The sequence below is a fragment of the Pristis pectinata genome, chromosome 7 (assembly GCF_009764475.1).
Source record: "Pristis pectinata isolate sPriPec2 chromosome 7, sPriPec2.1.pri, whole genome shotgun sequence".
Classification (NCBI taxonomy): Eukaryota; Metazoa; Chordata; class Chondrichthyes; order Rhinopristiformes; family Pristidae; genus Pristis; species Pristis pectinata.
In genome coordinates this window covers 57,086,442-57,100,963 of record NC_067411.1, presented here as the reverse complement: position 1 = coordinate 57,100,963, position 14,522 = coordinate 57,086,442, and the positions used below count along the sequence as shown (strand labels likewise).

Here is a 14,522-nt window from a genome sequence, read left to right as displayed (position 1 = left end):
AACAGCAAGAGGAGATAAACCTGAATTACCCTGCTTTGGTTTGTAAACAAAAAACAGGTGTTGTTTGCTCTATCCACCCAAAAGAAATGAACTTGCAGAACTAGTTAATCCACAATTTTTACAACAGAACCTACAGAATTCATTTTTTACATATCCGTGTATATAAATGGGCTATATAGCAAAAAAAAACTGGACAGTTTTAAAATCAGGGAGAATTACAAGTGTTTACAACACTAGAAAAAGGTCATTTAGCCAATTGTATACGAGGCAGAGTATTCCACTCCCAATTCCACTACTCCAATATCTTACTAGCTTTTCTGCTCAAAATAGTAACCTACTTTTTTTAAAATCTTAAAAGGCAATTGCTTCTACCTCAACCACAGGAAAAAAAATCATTCCAGCTTCAACAATCCTTGGCATTCAGACCTTTCAATGAAATGCAATCCTTATTTGGTAGAAAATTTAAAATTGATAGCTCTTGACACTGACTCACTTGGAAAAAAAGCCTTCTGTATCAGGCATCAAAACAGAGGATACCCGTTTCCCTTCTTTTTGGTGGAAATACCTTCAGTAACTCAAGTCCCATCCTCAATAACATTGTTATATCACCTTGGCCTTCTCTAAAAACCCAAGCTCCAGAGAAACCTGGTTTCAGATAAAAAAAACTCACTTTGTGCCCCTTAGAATGTTAATACAGTATTTAAGTCTAGTAACATGTTTTCTATGGTACCCAAGGTGACACAGAAACATTACTTTCCATAAATCATGTTCCGAAATTCTCCACTAACAAAGACCTTTTTTTGAGCAGTCATCTGTCTGCTTTGCACACCGTCAGGAACAGCAGTGATGCTTTACAGGAGCAGAGTACCAATAATAATTGGGAATACTCAGCTGAAAGTCCTGCAGCAAGAAACAGGTTACATTTCAAATCAATAACCTTTGAAAGATCACCAATATGGAATGTTATTTCAGTTTCTGCTTGACCTGCTGAAAATGTCCGTATTTATTTCTATCATCCATGTATCTTGTTATGGCATTGGAGTACAGATGCTTTAAGTAGAGCAGAGCATAAGCCCAATTTTCTGTAATGTTGATGTTTTACATAGCATACATTAATTTATACTGTTGCAGTATCAATGCTTATGAAAAGTTTTTAATAAATGATTAAGAATAAAGGAGACATTTAAAACAATGGCAAGCACATAGAACTCATTAGCAACAAACTGCATTAGTACAGCACCTTTAATTTATTAAAAAAGGTCTTAAGGTGCTTAACAGGAACCATATCAAACAAAATTTGACATCCATCCACATGGAAAGATCAAGGCAGAAGCATCATAAAGAGCACCTTAGAGGAAGGAGAGGTTTAATGAGCTCCAGACCTTACGAGTCGGGTAATTGAAAACACGGCTGCCAGTGATAAAGAAATTAAATGTGGATAGGCTGAAGAGGTCAGAATTAGAGACATGCTGGTATCTCAAAAGGTTGAGAGACTAATAGGGATACGGAAGACCAAGGCTATTGGAAGATTGTTTAAATAGAATGAGGATTTTTATACTGTGGTGATTCTTAGCGAGAAGTTGATATAGATCAGCAAACACAAGATCAACAGGAAATTGGAATCGATGCAAACTAGAACTGAGGAAGTAGTAATGATCAGATCAAAAATATGTTATTTGGAGCCAATTCCAAAAGTGCATTGAAATATTCAAATCTAGATATAACAAAGACAACAGATTAGAGTTTCCACTTGCAGATGAGCTAACGCAAAGATGCAGTTGGGCAAAATTGGAGTCTTAGTGATACACAGATGTAGCTGACAGATCATCTTGGAATAAAATATAGTACCAAAAGTGAACAGTTGGGTTTGATTTAAACATTCAAAGGGACAGTCAGAGCTGGTGGCTAGGGAGCAGAGTTTGTGGCAGAGATTGCAGATAATGGCTTTAGTCTCCTCAAAATTAGGAGAAAATTTCTGCTCATCCAGAACCATATCCAACATGCAGTGTGATTGTTTGAAGACAGTGGCAAAATTGAGAGGAAGGGGCATAGTCAGTGAAACTGATTCTGTTTGAAGGCGTTGTCACTGACAGCAGCAAATTGACAAAAACAGGTCGTCCAACAACAGACGTTTGTTTGGTATAACAATATTTCGTAGAATATCAAACTATTACTCCAGGATAAAGACCACAGAACCATAGGAGGTATAAAGATACTATACAAATGTACCTGGCTGGATTATCCTTAAACTTTTCTTTTAAAAAAAAGCACAATGCAGTTCAATGAATCACAATGGAGCAGATGGTGGCAAATGAGAATATTATTTTATCTGAACATCAACACAATGCTCCTCTATAACTACTGAACATGCAAAGCATTTCCATAAACCAGTTGTCAAAGTGAGTAAAAAAATGTTGTTGTAAAAATTAGCCTTTAATGAACAAAACCAACAAAGGCACTGAACAGGTGTAACAAGTTTTGATCTTTTCAAACTTTCACAGAGAAATTAGTAGATTTTAAAGTGTAAATTCTGCACTTCCCATAGGGAGTGGTGCTTGGAAGGTACATGGATTGCAGAAAGTGGTCTTTGAAAATGATAAATAGCTGAATTAGCCTTCATAGTAATTCAGGTACAAGTGAAATGTTGTGCACCTGTACCATGGTACAGATTCTCTTGCACCATCGTTCTCAATGTAGCAAGTTCAAAAGGCACATCAAACTACTCTGCTCTTGTGCATATAAGCAACTGGGTAATGGGAAATTCACTCACTTTAAAAAAGTTAGTTGAGATCTATAGCAGCTGGGCAAAATATTAAAATGTGGTTGTGAAGGGAAATAAATAGTGTACAAGTAATAAAAACATCTAATATCAAAATTGTTCATCTAAATCTCTCCAACATTTGCAGTATTAATATTTCAGTCACGTGCAATTGTTTAAACAAACATTTGAAAATTAAATCATAGAACTTAAATTAATACCAGGAGCATTCTCTTTTGTGGAAAACAAAATACATCACAGGTGTGGGAGAGCGAAGTTCCTTTATGATAGGCAGTAAGCAAAATGATCGTGCAATATGCAAGGTTCTATCCCATTAAGTTGGCCAAGCTATATTGAGCTATGGCATAGATTATGAGTTGGTACAGCAGAGAGAAAATAAAAACAGGCTTGAACTAAACTGGGTTCAACTGCCCAAAGCAAGGTGAATAATACGGTGGTTCATAATAAAAGGTGAAACTACACATTGTTGATACCTGGCTTCTTTTAGATTATGGAGACTTGGTGTGGCACATGGATACTTGAGACAAACTGCTCAATAAGGAACATAATGTTTTCTTTAAGAGATCACATAAGCATTTGATTATAGGTGCCAGTTGCACAATACAAGATACAAAAAGGCAAAGCTGAACCAATATAAAAATGCTTTTGTTGGTGGGTTTGTATAGTTCAATTAAGTGAAATTTGACCAATTCTCACTTCCCTGACTTGCAGCATTTCACACTGTATACTAAGCATTTTAGTACAAGCTGGAAGATAACAGACAACCTTGTGACTCAGAATTAAAAAAGAAAAGCACAAAATCTTGGTGGTGCTCCTGAACATGACAATTTCTTAAAAATGAATCCTTTGCAGCTGCCAACAAAGTCTGAATGTTGCGCTCCTTCAAACCAACTGGGCGCACTGTATTCTCCATTTGAGTACCTATATTTTCTGCCATGGTGAATAAGGAGGAGGAGCACTCTCCAATGGAGAGGTATTGGGCACATTCACCAGTTGTCCTGCATGCAGGCACTCATTTACTCGTAATTCACATCCATCCTGGAGCATCCGGATAGCAATCCGAGCAATATTTCGGGAATCGTCCAATCCAGAGTGAGGCCGTCCTTCATAGATCATTCCGAGGTTTTCCAGCATGGAGGCAAGTTTGGTCTGAGCCCTAGGAACCTGATGGTTACAGCAAGTGTCAAAACCAGTTCAAATTAAACAGCAAAACACTGTGTGCAATATCAGTCAAACTTTTGAGGGTTCGTTGGGGGGGGGGGTGGGGGGGGGTGTTGTGGGAGTGGAGAGAAGAGACAGTAATTATGCAGTCAAGCACAAGAGGGTTTTCTTTAACTAAATTCTTGAGAAATACAAACTGAAAGAATGAGCTGTATCCCATCACTCAGATCAACTCTGCACAAAGAAATACTGGAGCTTTTGATGCACAATCTGCTTTGAGGTAAAGTACAGTTTGTATCTGCAAAATTGTAAGTTCATTTGCCAAAAATTTCTGAACTGACAATGCTTCCAAGTCAATAAATGCAGATAGAACATCTGAATTCTGACAAAAATTCTTATTTCACCCTATCTCAACACCACTGATTTTTAATAAAATGCATCTCATTAGAAATAGGGGACATACCATAATATAGGATGTGCAGAATTAATGGGCCAGTATAGCACAAAGGCTACACTGATAAATCAGAAAATCATTCAAATCCCAAGAAATATGATAAAGAATTTAAATTCAGCTAAAACTTCAGTCAAAAAAACTGTACAAGTGTCTACGCAGTTGTAAAAATCCAACTACATTACAAACAGCATTTTGGGAAGGAAATCTGTAAGCCTTATCCTTGGACTTGACGATTCCAATCCCATATCAATGAAGACTGATATGGGATTGGAATCGTGAAGTCCAAGGATAAGGCTCTCTGACCTGCCCTAGCATCATAAATACTAGTCTTGCCAGCAATATTAATTGCCAAGAAGCAGACCTTGCAGTGAAATTCAAGCAGCAGAACTAGAGAGCTATGTGCCACTTTTTTCCTAATTATTAGCATAACACATTCTCATAGTAGGATTTATGGGCCTGGAAATGAGTTCTTCACACACTAAACAACCCAAACCTTCAGTACTACTGGAAAGGCACCATCACATTGGTAAAGAAAACATAGATGTCCATAAAATGCTGATTAAAAAAAAAGCACACCGAGCTGGATGTGGACCCAAGAGGAGCAGAAACACCTTCAGTTCCCACATTCATACAATGCTCAACATCACTTCTCCACCCACTTCCATCATTGCCATTCCCCTAAACCAGGTGTCCACGTCCCAACTCTGTGGTCCTCTTTCTTAAATACCACTGGGCTTGATCTTTCACCATGCTGCCCCTTTCTTGTCAGTAATATATAAATGAGGTGCAATGTCCATACCGAGCAATTTGGGGTTCACCATTCAGACACAGGGATTTTATGCATCTCCCATTTGACTAAGACTAGGCAAACTCGAATATCCATGTTAATGCCTTCAAGTTGGATCATTACAGTTTAATGAGCACCCTGGAACCTAGCAACTTTGATTGTACTTACAAAACCTGCAATACAAATACAGACCAGCAATATTGATCCATGCAAGACTATATAATGATTCAGGCAGTTAAAAAACAAATTCAACATTTTTCTAATATTGAGCACAAAACTGCCATAGTTTAACCACACTGGATGATTCCAATAGGTCCATACTTCCCATTTCCTATTTGCTTCTACTATTTATTACCTAAATGGTAAACTACCTCATTCACAGTGTAAATAATAGTGAACTTTCTCATGGCTGACCCACAACCAATTTATTAATCCAATATCTTATTTTTCAAGACCTAGTTCTTATCATTGTTTTAAATTAGGGTCAATGGATTAGTTCAGTATCAGAATCCACTTCTTCACACCCAAAAGACAATCAGCTCAAGTGGCTAATGTTAGCTGCACTACCACGATGCACAAATGATAGTTTAATGGAGACACAAGAGAATGCAGATGCTAAAATCTGGAGCAAAAACCTGCTAGAGGAACTCAGCAGGTCAGACAGCACCCGCTGAGAAAAAGGAATGGTTGAGGTTTCGGATTAAGGCCCTACATCAGGATAGATAAATGCTTGTTTTGATTTAGGATTGTTCCACCAATAGGATTAGAATAGCCTCTTCCACATTTTCAAGTAGACAAATTGGTAAAAAGGAAATATAAACAGAATTAGGACTGAACTGTCTGAACTCTAGGAACTTATGTTATTGGTCACATTCAATGTATAATACAATGAAAACCTGGACTCTTTGTTTCTGTTGCATTGTTCACAGCTAAATCACATCACAAACCTTGTAAAAGTTGCCATAACTTTTTCGGATGTTAATCCATTTCTTTGCAAACCGTGGATATTCAATACTGCTAAGGTGACACTGAACATTTAGGAACTTGCTCATATCCCAGGACCTGAGATTAGGGAAAAAAGTTTTCCATATTAAATTATCCATCACCACATAGAGATAATGGTAGAATTTACCGATGTCTTTGTAATTGAGTTACTTGGCCAGTTAAAGCACAATTTCTATGCCATAAAAAATGTAGTTAAATTATTAAACCAAATCAATTCCGTAATAAACGCAAGCTCTTTTTTTTAAATAAAGAAAATCATGTACCCGTCAGTTAATACTGCATATCTGCACTTGGTTCCTAGCTCTCTCTCTCTCATCCAATCAACTACTCGTTGAAGAACATCTGGGAAACTCCCAGCTTTGTCCACCATATCCTAGAATAAACAACATTAAAAGAAGGGTTAAAAGGATGACCGGCACCTCAAATACTTGCCACTTTAGCCTTCACTACTGATTATTTACTTTCTCCTTTTGTATACATTTAGTTCATATTAGCAGATCTCCACAGTTCTGTTCAAGTCACAGGACACAGTTTTCAAACAATAGGGCTGGAAATTGCAGTTATCAGCAAGCATGCTACCTGAGAATTGCATACTATTTGCAAGGTTTACAATATATTAATCTTCAATGTATTGTACTGCTCCATCTAGGAAGTCAGGCAGAGTTTTCAAATGAAGCGTATGGTCAGGGGGGGAGAGGGTGTGATGAAGGGAATACTGGATGGTACCGACCCAAATCAATACAAATTATTTTGTGGTTAGATTAATACACGGCATTTTGAAAAGCAGAAAAAGTAATGTTTGGAGTCCACTACTGAGAAAGAGTGAGATGGGAAGACTATGATCAAATTATGTCCTATTTGCTGAGACAATTTCTAATTGTGGCTCAAGGAAGCATATGATGGGTAAAGTTTATATTTATATTGAAACTTTCCCTTGGAGTTCCATTTAGATATAGGAAGGACATACAAGTTCTGTTTGTAACTATAAATAATAAAGCCCAATTTTCTTAATCAACGTGCAACACAGATTTTTCAGTATTGAATAATGTAGCAAGCCTTTGATGAAGGTACTATTCAGTATTAGTCTCAGACTCAAACTCTTCAAGTTTGTTCTCCAGTAAATATATGTTTTGATTTTCTATGCTACACCAAGTTAAAGGGATCATTTTTAGATAACAGCAGAAAGCATGTAATTTAAAAGCGGGTTTCTCTTTCTGTTTAATTACTGCATATTTTCAACTTCAATTGGCTACTCTCACCTTATCATTCTTACTTGGCCACACTTAGCCAGTTTACAGAGTATCTAACATGGGGAAAAAAGTTGAAGCAAAAAAAAAATCAGACACTAGGTTTCTATTTTTTAATTACCATTTCAAATCATATTGAAGCAAGTTATAACCATTCATTAGATAAAAATTACCTGCGTGATGCCTGTGAGTTTGGTACAGAATTCTGTAAGGGTGGGCTTCTGTTCCGGTTTAACGTACTCCTGGAATGTATCCTCCTTGAAAGGTAACAATTATTTGTTATTACTTTCTCAGTACTGTGGGCTGGAAAAATCTTTCCTTCAATAGTCTGACTGTTAAAGAATGATCTGTTTTACATGGCCCCTTCTACCTCCTCAGGATTTGCCAAAGTCCCTTTTTATAGTAATATAGGCAAATACAGGAGCTTATTTCTGCATGACAAAGGTCCAAAAAAAAAGATGAATAATAGTGATGATTAATGAAAGAGAATATGAAAATTAGATGTGGTGCAAAAGTCAGAAAGAACACTCCCCAAAAAAGTTATGGCTACAACCCTCATTGGTGGCGTCAACTCTGTAGGCATTTGGCTTCATTTTCAACACAGCTCTTTCCTGTGAAGTCTCCTTAATAACATCTACAAGATGTTATTAAGGAGACTTCACAGGAAAGAGCTACTTTTAATTTATGCTAACCTGGTATTAGACAGGCACAGAATATGGCAAAGTAATGTTTTACATAGGAAACCTCCAAGCAAAATAAAATTTATAGCAAAATCTAATTTAAAAACAGATCAAGTATCACCTTGCCTGATAACATTCCAAGTCAAAAGAATAAAAATTCTGCCTGCAGAAGTTGAAAATATCTAGGTTTATTTCCAGTACTGCTGCACCAGTTGTAAATCTGATTGCCACATCTGAGCTTGCTGTGTTCCTTTCAATACTAGTAACTGCATTTAAATTTAATTTCCAAACCAAGATTCTTGTGATCCAAGAATCTCATAGCTCTACAATAGGTGGTAAGATGCAGCTTGGTGACTCAGGTCTACTACTTTAAGTGAGCACTGGGCTTTCCTCAAAATTTGGCTTGTTCAAACAGATCTATAATATTTTTTGTCTCCTGACTGGCATCCTCACAAGGGCCCATCAAAGCACTACTGCAATCATACAAGGGGCAATCCCAAATACCCCATTCTACATTTTAAACAACCTCCCCATACGGTTCACCTGAGGCGAGGGACATACAGTTCTAACCCTCTCTCGGAATCACCTTTCATGCCCCTCTGCCTTGCCCTCAGAAGGTCCATTCAATTGTTAGCAATGCCATGTGCTTATAATCTCCAGCTGATAAAGGAAAATATCTGCATGTCTTGTTTAACTGCTTATCTGTGTCCTCCTTCCATCAGGGCCTATGGGCATGCAGTCCCAAGTTTCTTCTTCTGAACTCTTCAGTGTCCTACCATTTACACATGTATTCTCTTGCCTTATTTGTTTTTCCCAAATATTTTGCTTCAAACTTCTCAAAATGAATTCCACCTGGCACTTTTTTGACTAAGATCTACGTGAACAGTCCATTGACATCTTCCAGAGTCAACAGTAAACTTCCTCACCATTTCCAAACTTCTTAATCATTGCTTATACACACACAGTACAGTGCACCACAATAGAAAGCCACTGGAAACAGCTCCTTAATCACATTAATGCCAGATCATTATACTTTGCTTCCTGTCACTGAGCTAATTTCAGACATAAAACTTTATGGGAACAGAAGTATCCCACTATAGTACTGAAGACATTCTCCAGTATGATGAACTTCTAGCCAGGTTGTTCTGGTACAGTTACTACACTAGTATCTCTGTCTCCATTACAAAAATCAGCCTCCCCTTCATGGACTCTCTCTACACTTCCTGCTGCTTTGGGAAAGCAGCCAACATAATCAAAGACCCCTTCCACTCCAGACATTCTTTTTTTCTCCCCCTTTCATCAGGCAAAGGATACAAAAGCTTGAAAACACGCACCACCAGGCTCAAGGGCAGCTTCTACCTGCCGTTATAAGACGATCGAACAGACCTCGTATGATAAAGATGAATTCTTGACCGCAACCTACTGTATCATAGCCCTTGCAGATTATCGTCTACCCGCAATGCACTCTGTAACCATAACACTACATTTTGCATTTGTGTTATGGTTTTCCCTTTGTACCACCTCAACATATTTATGGTTTGAAATGATGTATGAATGGCATGCAAATCAAAGTTTTTCCACTGCATCTCAATACATGACAACAATAAACCAATTACCAATATAGAAAATTGCAAATCTACCCTCTGCTCACTAAAAGCAATTAATGTTTCTGATGAAAGGTCACTGACGTGATTCGCTGTTTTTTCCTCCAGGGATACTGCTTGACCTGCCCAATATTTTCAACATTGTCTATTTCATCTCAACCTCAATTTATCCCAGAGACATTGATACAGCACAGAAACAGGCCCTTTTGGCCCAGAGTCCACGCTGACGATCTACACACATCCTATATTAATCCCATTTTATCCGCCCCACATCCTTGTCAACTCGTCTCAGATTCTATCACACCTATACACAAGGGGCAATTTACAGTGGCCAATTAAACGTACAAACTTGCATGTCTTTGGGATGCAGAAGGAAACTGGAGAACCCAGAGGAAACCCACAGAGTCATGGGGAGAACATGAAAACTCCACAGTCATCACGATTCAACCCAGATCTCTCGTGCTTTCAGCCAGTGACTCCATTAGCAGCACCACTGTGGAACCCTGTGTAAATCTGTCATCTAGAACTCAACTGCTTTGGCCAATACAGATACTAAGACTTAATTATCCATCACCCTCCTACTTGTCGTCTCCACGGTCATGACCACCCCCATCTTTAAACTCCACCCTTACAACCCTCAGATTTCTGTGCTTGTCCAATTCTGATACTCGCCGATACTGAGCATTCTTAGGTTTAATTGTTACACAGATAGACAACTTGCTTTGGCTACCAAACCTTAAGCTTTGGAATTCATCTCCATATTTCTTTCCTCCTGTAAAATGTACCATTAAAGCTACTTCTTTGACTAAACTTCTCATCATCTGATTCTAATACATTCTTGGCTTGAATCTGGAGTTGAATGCTTTGGTATATGACAAAGCATGAGAATTTAAATTTCATCCAAGATGTACAAAACACAATTACTCACAATTTCTAGTGTTCGAGTATTCACAAGAGCAATAGGAAACTCAATAATTTCGTGCAAGTATTCTGGTGGATTGTTCTCCTCACACGTTGCTTCAAAATCAATAACGCAGATGTAATCGTAGTACATATCTGAACATTCTGGCTTGATTAGCAAGGTCTGAGTCAGTTTCTGCTTCTTGTAGTAGTTTTTTAATCGCTTTCTCAACACATCCTTCACTCCCCTAAAGTAGGTCAGGAAGACAGGAAGGCAGAGTCAATTATGGCCATAGTGCAAATGTGAGCAAGAAGTTCTGAGAAAGTGCAACTCAAAACAAATGATACAGGCAGTGAGTCTCACACTGGAAAAATAGATGTATATAAAATATGATGGATAAACAAAAAAAGAATAAAAACAAAAATATTGTCACCATAGAAGGAATATTAAAATCAATGGAGGTTGAACAATATACACAGCCCCAGCTGAACTTCTGTGACAAAGAGCAAACTGTATGGAATACTTTACATGATAACACTTCAATTTTATAGAAATGAAATCCGTTAGCTAAAAATTTTAGCCAGTCTTCAATTCATTATATTGGATTGAAAATGGAGCATCTTTTCTAGCAGCCAGAGTTTACCAGTTAGTAAATTGTTACTAAATGATAAAGAAAATCTGCACATAGATTTAAACTGTATGTAACATTTTGCTCACCTTCAAAAAAAAACTAAATTTGGATTTCAGGCCTCCACCCACTATCACCTACTCCTCACCATCTAGACTTTTCCCCTACCAATCTGGTCTCCCACACCCCACTAGATTAATGTGCAGCCATAATAACTTATCTTTAACATTGTAAACTTTCTAACAACAATTAACAGGAATAGGAATACCAATCTAACAGGATTAAATTCTCTCCATGGCTTCTGTTGGGCAGAATAATACCCACCTGGTTTCTAAATGGAGCTCTGCAAGCTTCGTGCGGAGCTCCTCGCGAGTCATTCTGTTGATGTGACCATTTGTGACAGCAATTTCTTTGTAGACTGGGTCACTGAAGTCTCTTATAAAGGCAGCAGGGGTAGCTTTCATTGGATGTTCTTGTCCATCAAGTCTGCAACGCTGCTTCAACTGAAGACAAATGGACATCAGAACAAATCAGTGACCAACCTGTAACTTATAATGAGCACCTACTTAACAGATCAAGCCAGTTTCATTTACACAATAGATGAAAGACATATACAGCAAATAAAGAGCTAGGTGTAAAATTTATGCAAATCGTGAAACAATTTACACAAGTTATTGACAAGAGTGAAAGGAGAGAAACATTTCTTTATCAGAGAAGTAATGATGTGAGGTGGCAGGCATCAGGGTAGTAAACGATAATATAATCACACAGATTTTCAATATCTACTGACATCTTTTACAAACCCATTGACACCCACAGCTACCTCAATCACAGCTCCTCCCACTCTGTCTCTTGCAACGACGCTATCCTCTTTTCTTAATTTCTCCGCCTCATCTGCTCCCATGATGAGGCTTTCCACTCCAGGACATCTGAGATGTCCAACTGTGGTCAAGAGAGCTCACAGCCACATCTCTGCTATTTCCCACACCTCTGCTCTCACCCCCACCCCTCACAGACCTAACAGGGATGATAGGGATAGGGATAGGGATAGGGATAGGGATAGGGCCCCCCCCCCCCCCACATTTCATCCTACCAGCCTACATCTTCAACACATCATTCTCCGCCACTTCCGCCATCTCCAACAGGACCCCACTAACAAACATATCTTCTCTTCACCATTCCTTTCTGCCTTACACAGGGACCACACTCCGCGCGATTCGCTTATTCACTCTTTCCCCCCACCCACCCCTGTGGAACCACTGTCCCTACACCACCTGCATCCAGGAACCCAAACAGTCCTTTCAGATGAGAAGAGATTTACCTACACCCCCCTTAATATCATCTACTGCGTTCAATGTTCCAAGTGTGGCCTCCTCTACATTGGCGAGACCAAATGCAGACTAGGTGACTGTTTCACAGAACACTTGTGCTCCGTCCGTAACCATGATCTGCATCTCCCTGTTGCCAGTCACTTCAACTCCCCCTCTATCACAGAAATGTCAGTCCTCGGCCTCCTCCACTGCCTATGAGAATTCCAAGCACAAACTGGAGGAACAACATCTCATTTTCCATCTTGGAACCTTGCAGCCTAACGGCATGAACATTGAAGTCTCCCACTTTAAATAATCCCCACACCTACCCCCCAACCACACCTTTTTTCTTCCCTTTCCTCTCTCTCTTTTTTCTACCCTCCTTTTTTCCCTCACACCTTTGACCCATCCCCCAGTGGATCTGCTCACCCCTTCTCCCCCACACCTGCCTATCACTGTCTCTTACCTGCATCTACCTATCACCACCTTGTGCCCACCCTGCCTCCTCTCTTTTGTCCACCTATCACTGCTCTGCTTTTCCCTCGTATATATTAGGCTTCCCCTTTTCCTATCTTCAGTATTGAAGAAAGGTCCTGACCCAAAACGTTAACCGCCTGCTTTTCTCCACCGATGCTGCCTGGCCTGCTGAGTTTCTCCAGCATCAGAGTGTTTTTCATCTAGATTCCAGCATCTGCAGCCCTTTGTCTCTCTAGACTTCCTTTACTCACACCCACCTCACCCAAAAAATTATCAGTTTTAGTGTATTCTGCCCGGTTGATAAGAACACAGCTTGTGCAAAAAAAGGATTGTGGCTACTATAATGACATTTCCCCTTCAAGGTTTAGATTTAAGGCCTTGCCCAAACTGCCACACAAATCCCTTTGCTGGCGGGGATGGGACGGGAGGTGGGGTTGCCCACGGTGAAGACAAACAAAAGCTACACCAAGTGAAGACCCATCGCCCGGGGGCAGGAACCCCCCAGTAATTGGGAACAAGGGGAGGCCTGTCCTATCCCTCCCCATCACGGCTCCCCTTCCCTCAGCACCGGCGCCTGACCTGAGCAGCGCCGAGGCCTGGGCCGCCCTCCGCAGCCCGCGGGACGTTCTCCTTCTGCTCCTCCTCCATCTTTGTACCAGCCGCCGCGCAAACAAGCCCCGTCACTTCCGCCCCGCCGCGATAACAAACGCAGGGCCGCCGGAGAGGAACCCTTTGACGTCAGCTCCGCTCGCTGAGGCGGGAGTCGGCGCGTGCGCAGTGAGGAGCGGCGGGCGGTGGGCAGTGGGCAGTGGGCAGGAGCTGCTGCAGGGCCGCCGGTCCGGCGCCATCCGGACTGTTCCGACCAGTGACCCCGCTGCACACTTTAACAAAAAATGTTACCCAGTATCGTAATAATTTTCTCCGTGGGCCCGGGAAGTGTCCAGACAGGCTGGGAACCCCAGTGAGTGTCCGGGCAGCGCAGGAAAAGTCACCTGAGGACTGGATGCCGAACCATCGGGATTTCCGAGTAATCAGACGGCGGTTGACAGGAATTTTACTCCAGCGTTTGGAATATCTGGGACCGAAATAGGCAACTGGATGCGAATGTTCTACTTCAACCTCTCCCTTACTTTTCTCTTCAGGCTTTATCAACAACCTTTCTAATCACTTGGTCACTCAGTTGTCTGCAATGTTTTGCCTGCTTCAACATCCTCTTCACGTCTCACTTTCCCACTTCACACTGGGTCGCTGTACAACCAGGATTCATGATAAATCACCCCTTGTTTTAAGTAACAAATATCAACTGTAAATATCTGAGCTCCCTGAATTGATCCTTGTATCAAGCCATCTTGAAAATGATCCATATATTCCTACTGTTTTCTGCTAGTTTTCCAATTCTCAACCCATGTCAAAAGATCCTAACCTCAAGAGTCTTTGTTTCACGTGACATCTTACTACATTTTCCACATCCACTGGTTCAAGCTTAATT

General features: G+C 40.0%; 1 protein-coding gene across 1 annotated transcript; it reads right to left on the bottom strand.

Moving 5' to 3' along the window:
* Positions 1–1,228: 1,228 nt before the first annotated feature.
* LOC127572408 (3'-5' exoribonuclease 1-like) lies at positions 1,229–13,746 on the bottom strand. The gene is made up of 7 exons (XM_052019605.1): positions 13,613–13,746; positions 11,571–11,749; positions 10,646–10,865; positions 7,607–7,690; positions 6,450–6,559; positions 6,129–6,243; positions 1,229–3,943 (listed from the first exon to the last, which is right to left on the bottom strand). The coding sequence occupies exons 1-7, from the start codon at positions 13,679–13,681 to the stop codon at positions 3,701–3,703; spliced, it is 1,020 nt and encodes a 339-aa protein (XP_051875565.1). The 5' UTR covers positions 13,682–13,746; the 3' UTR covers positions 1,229–3,700.
* Between the last annotated feature and the right edge of the window lie 776 nt (positions 13,747–14,522).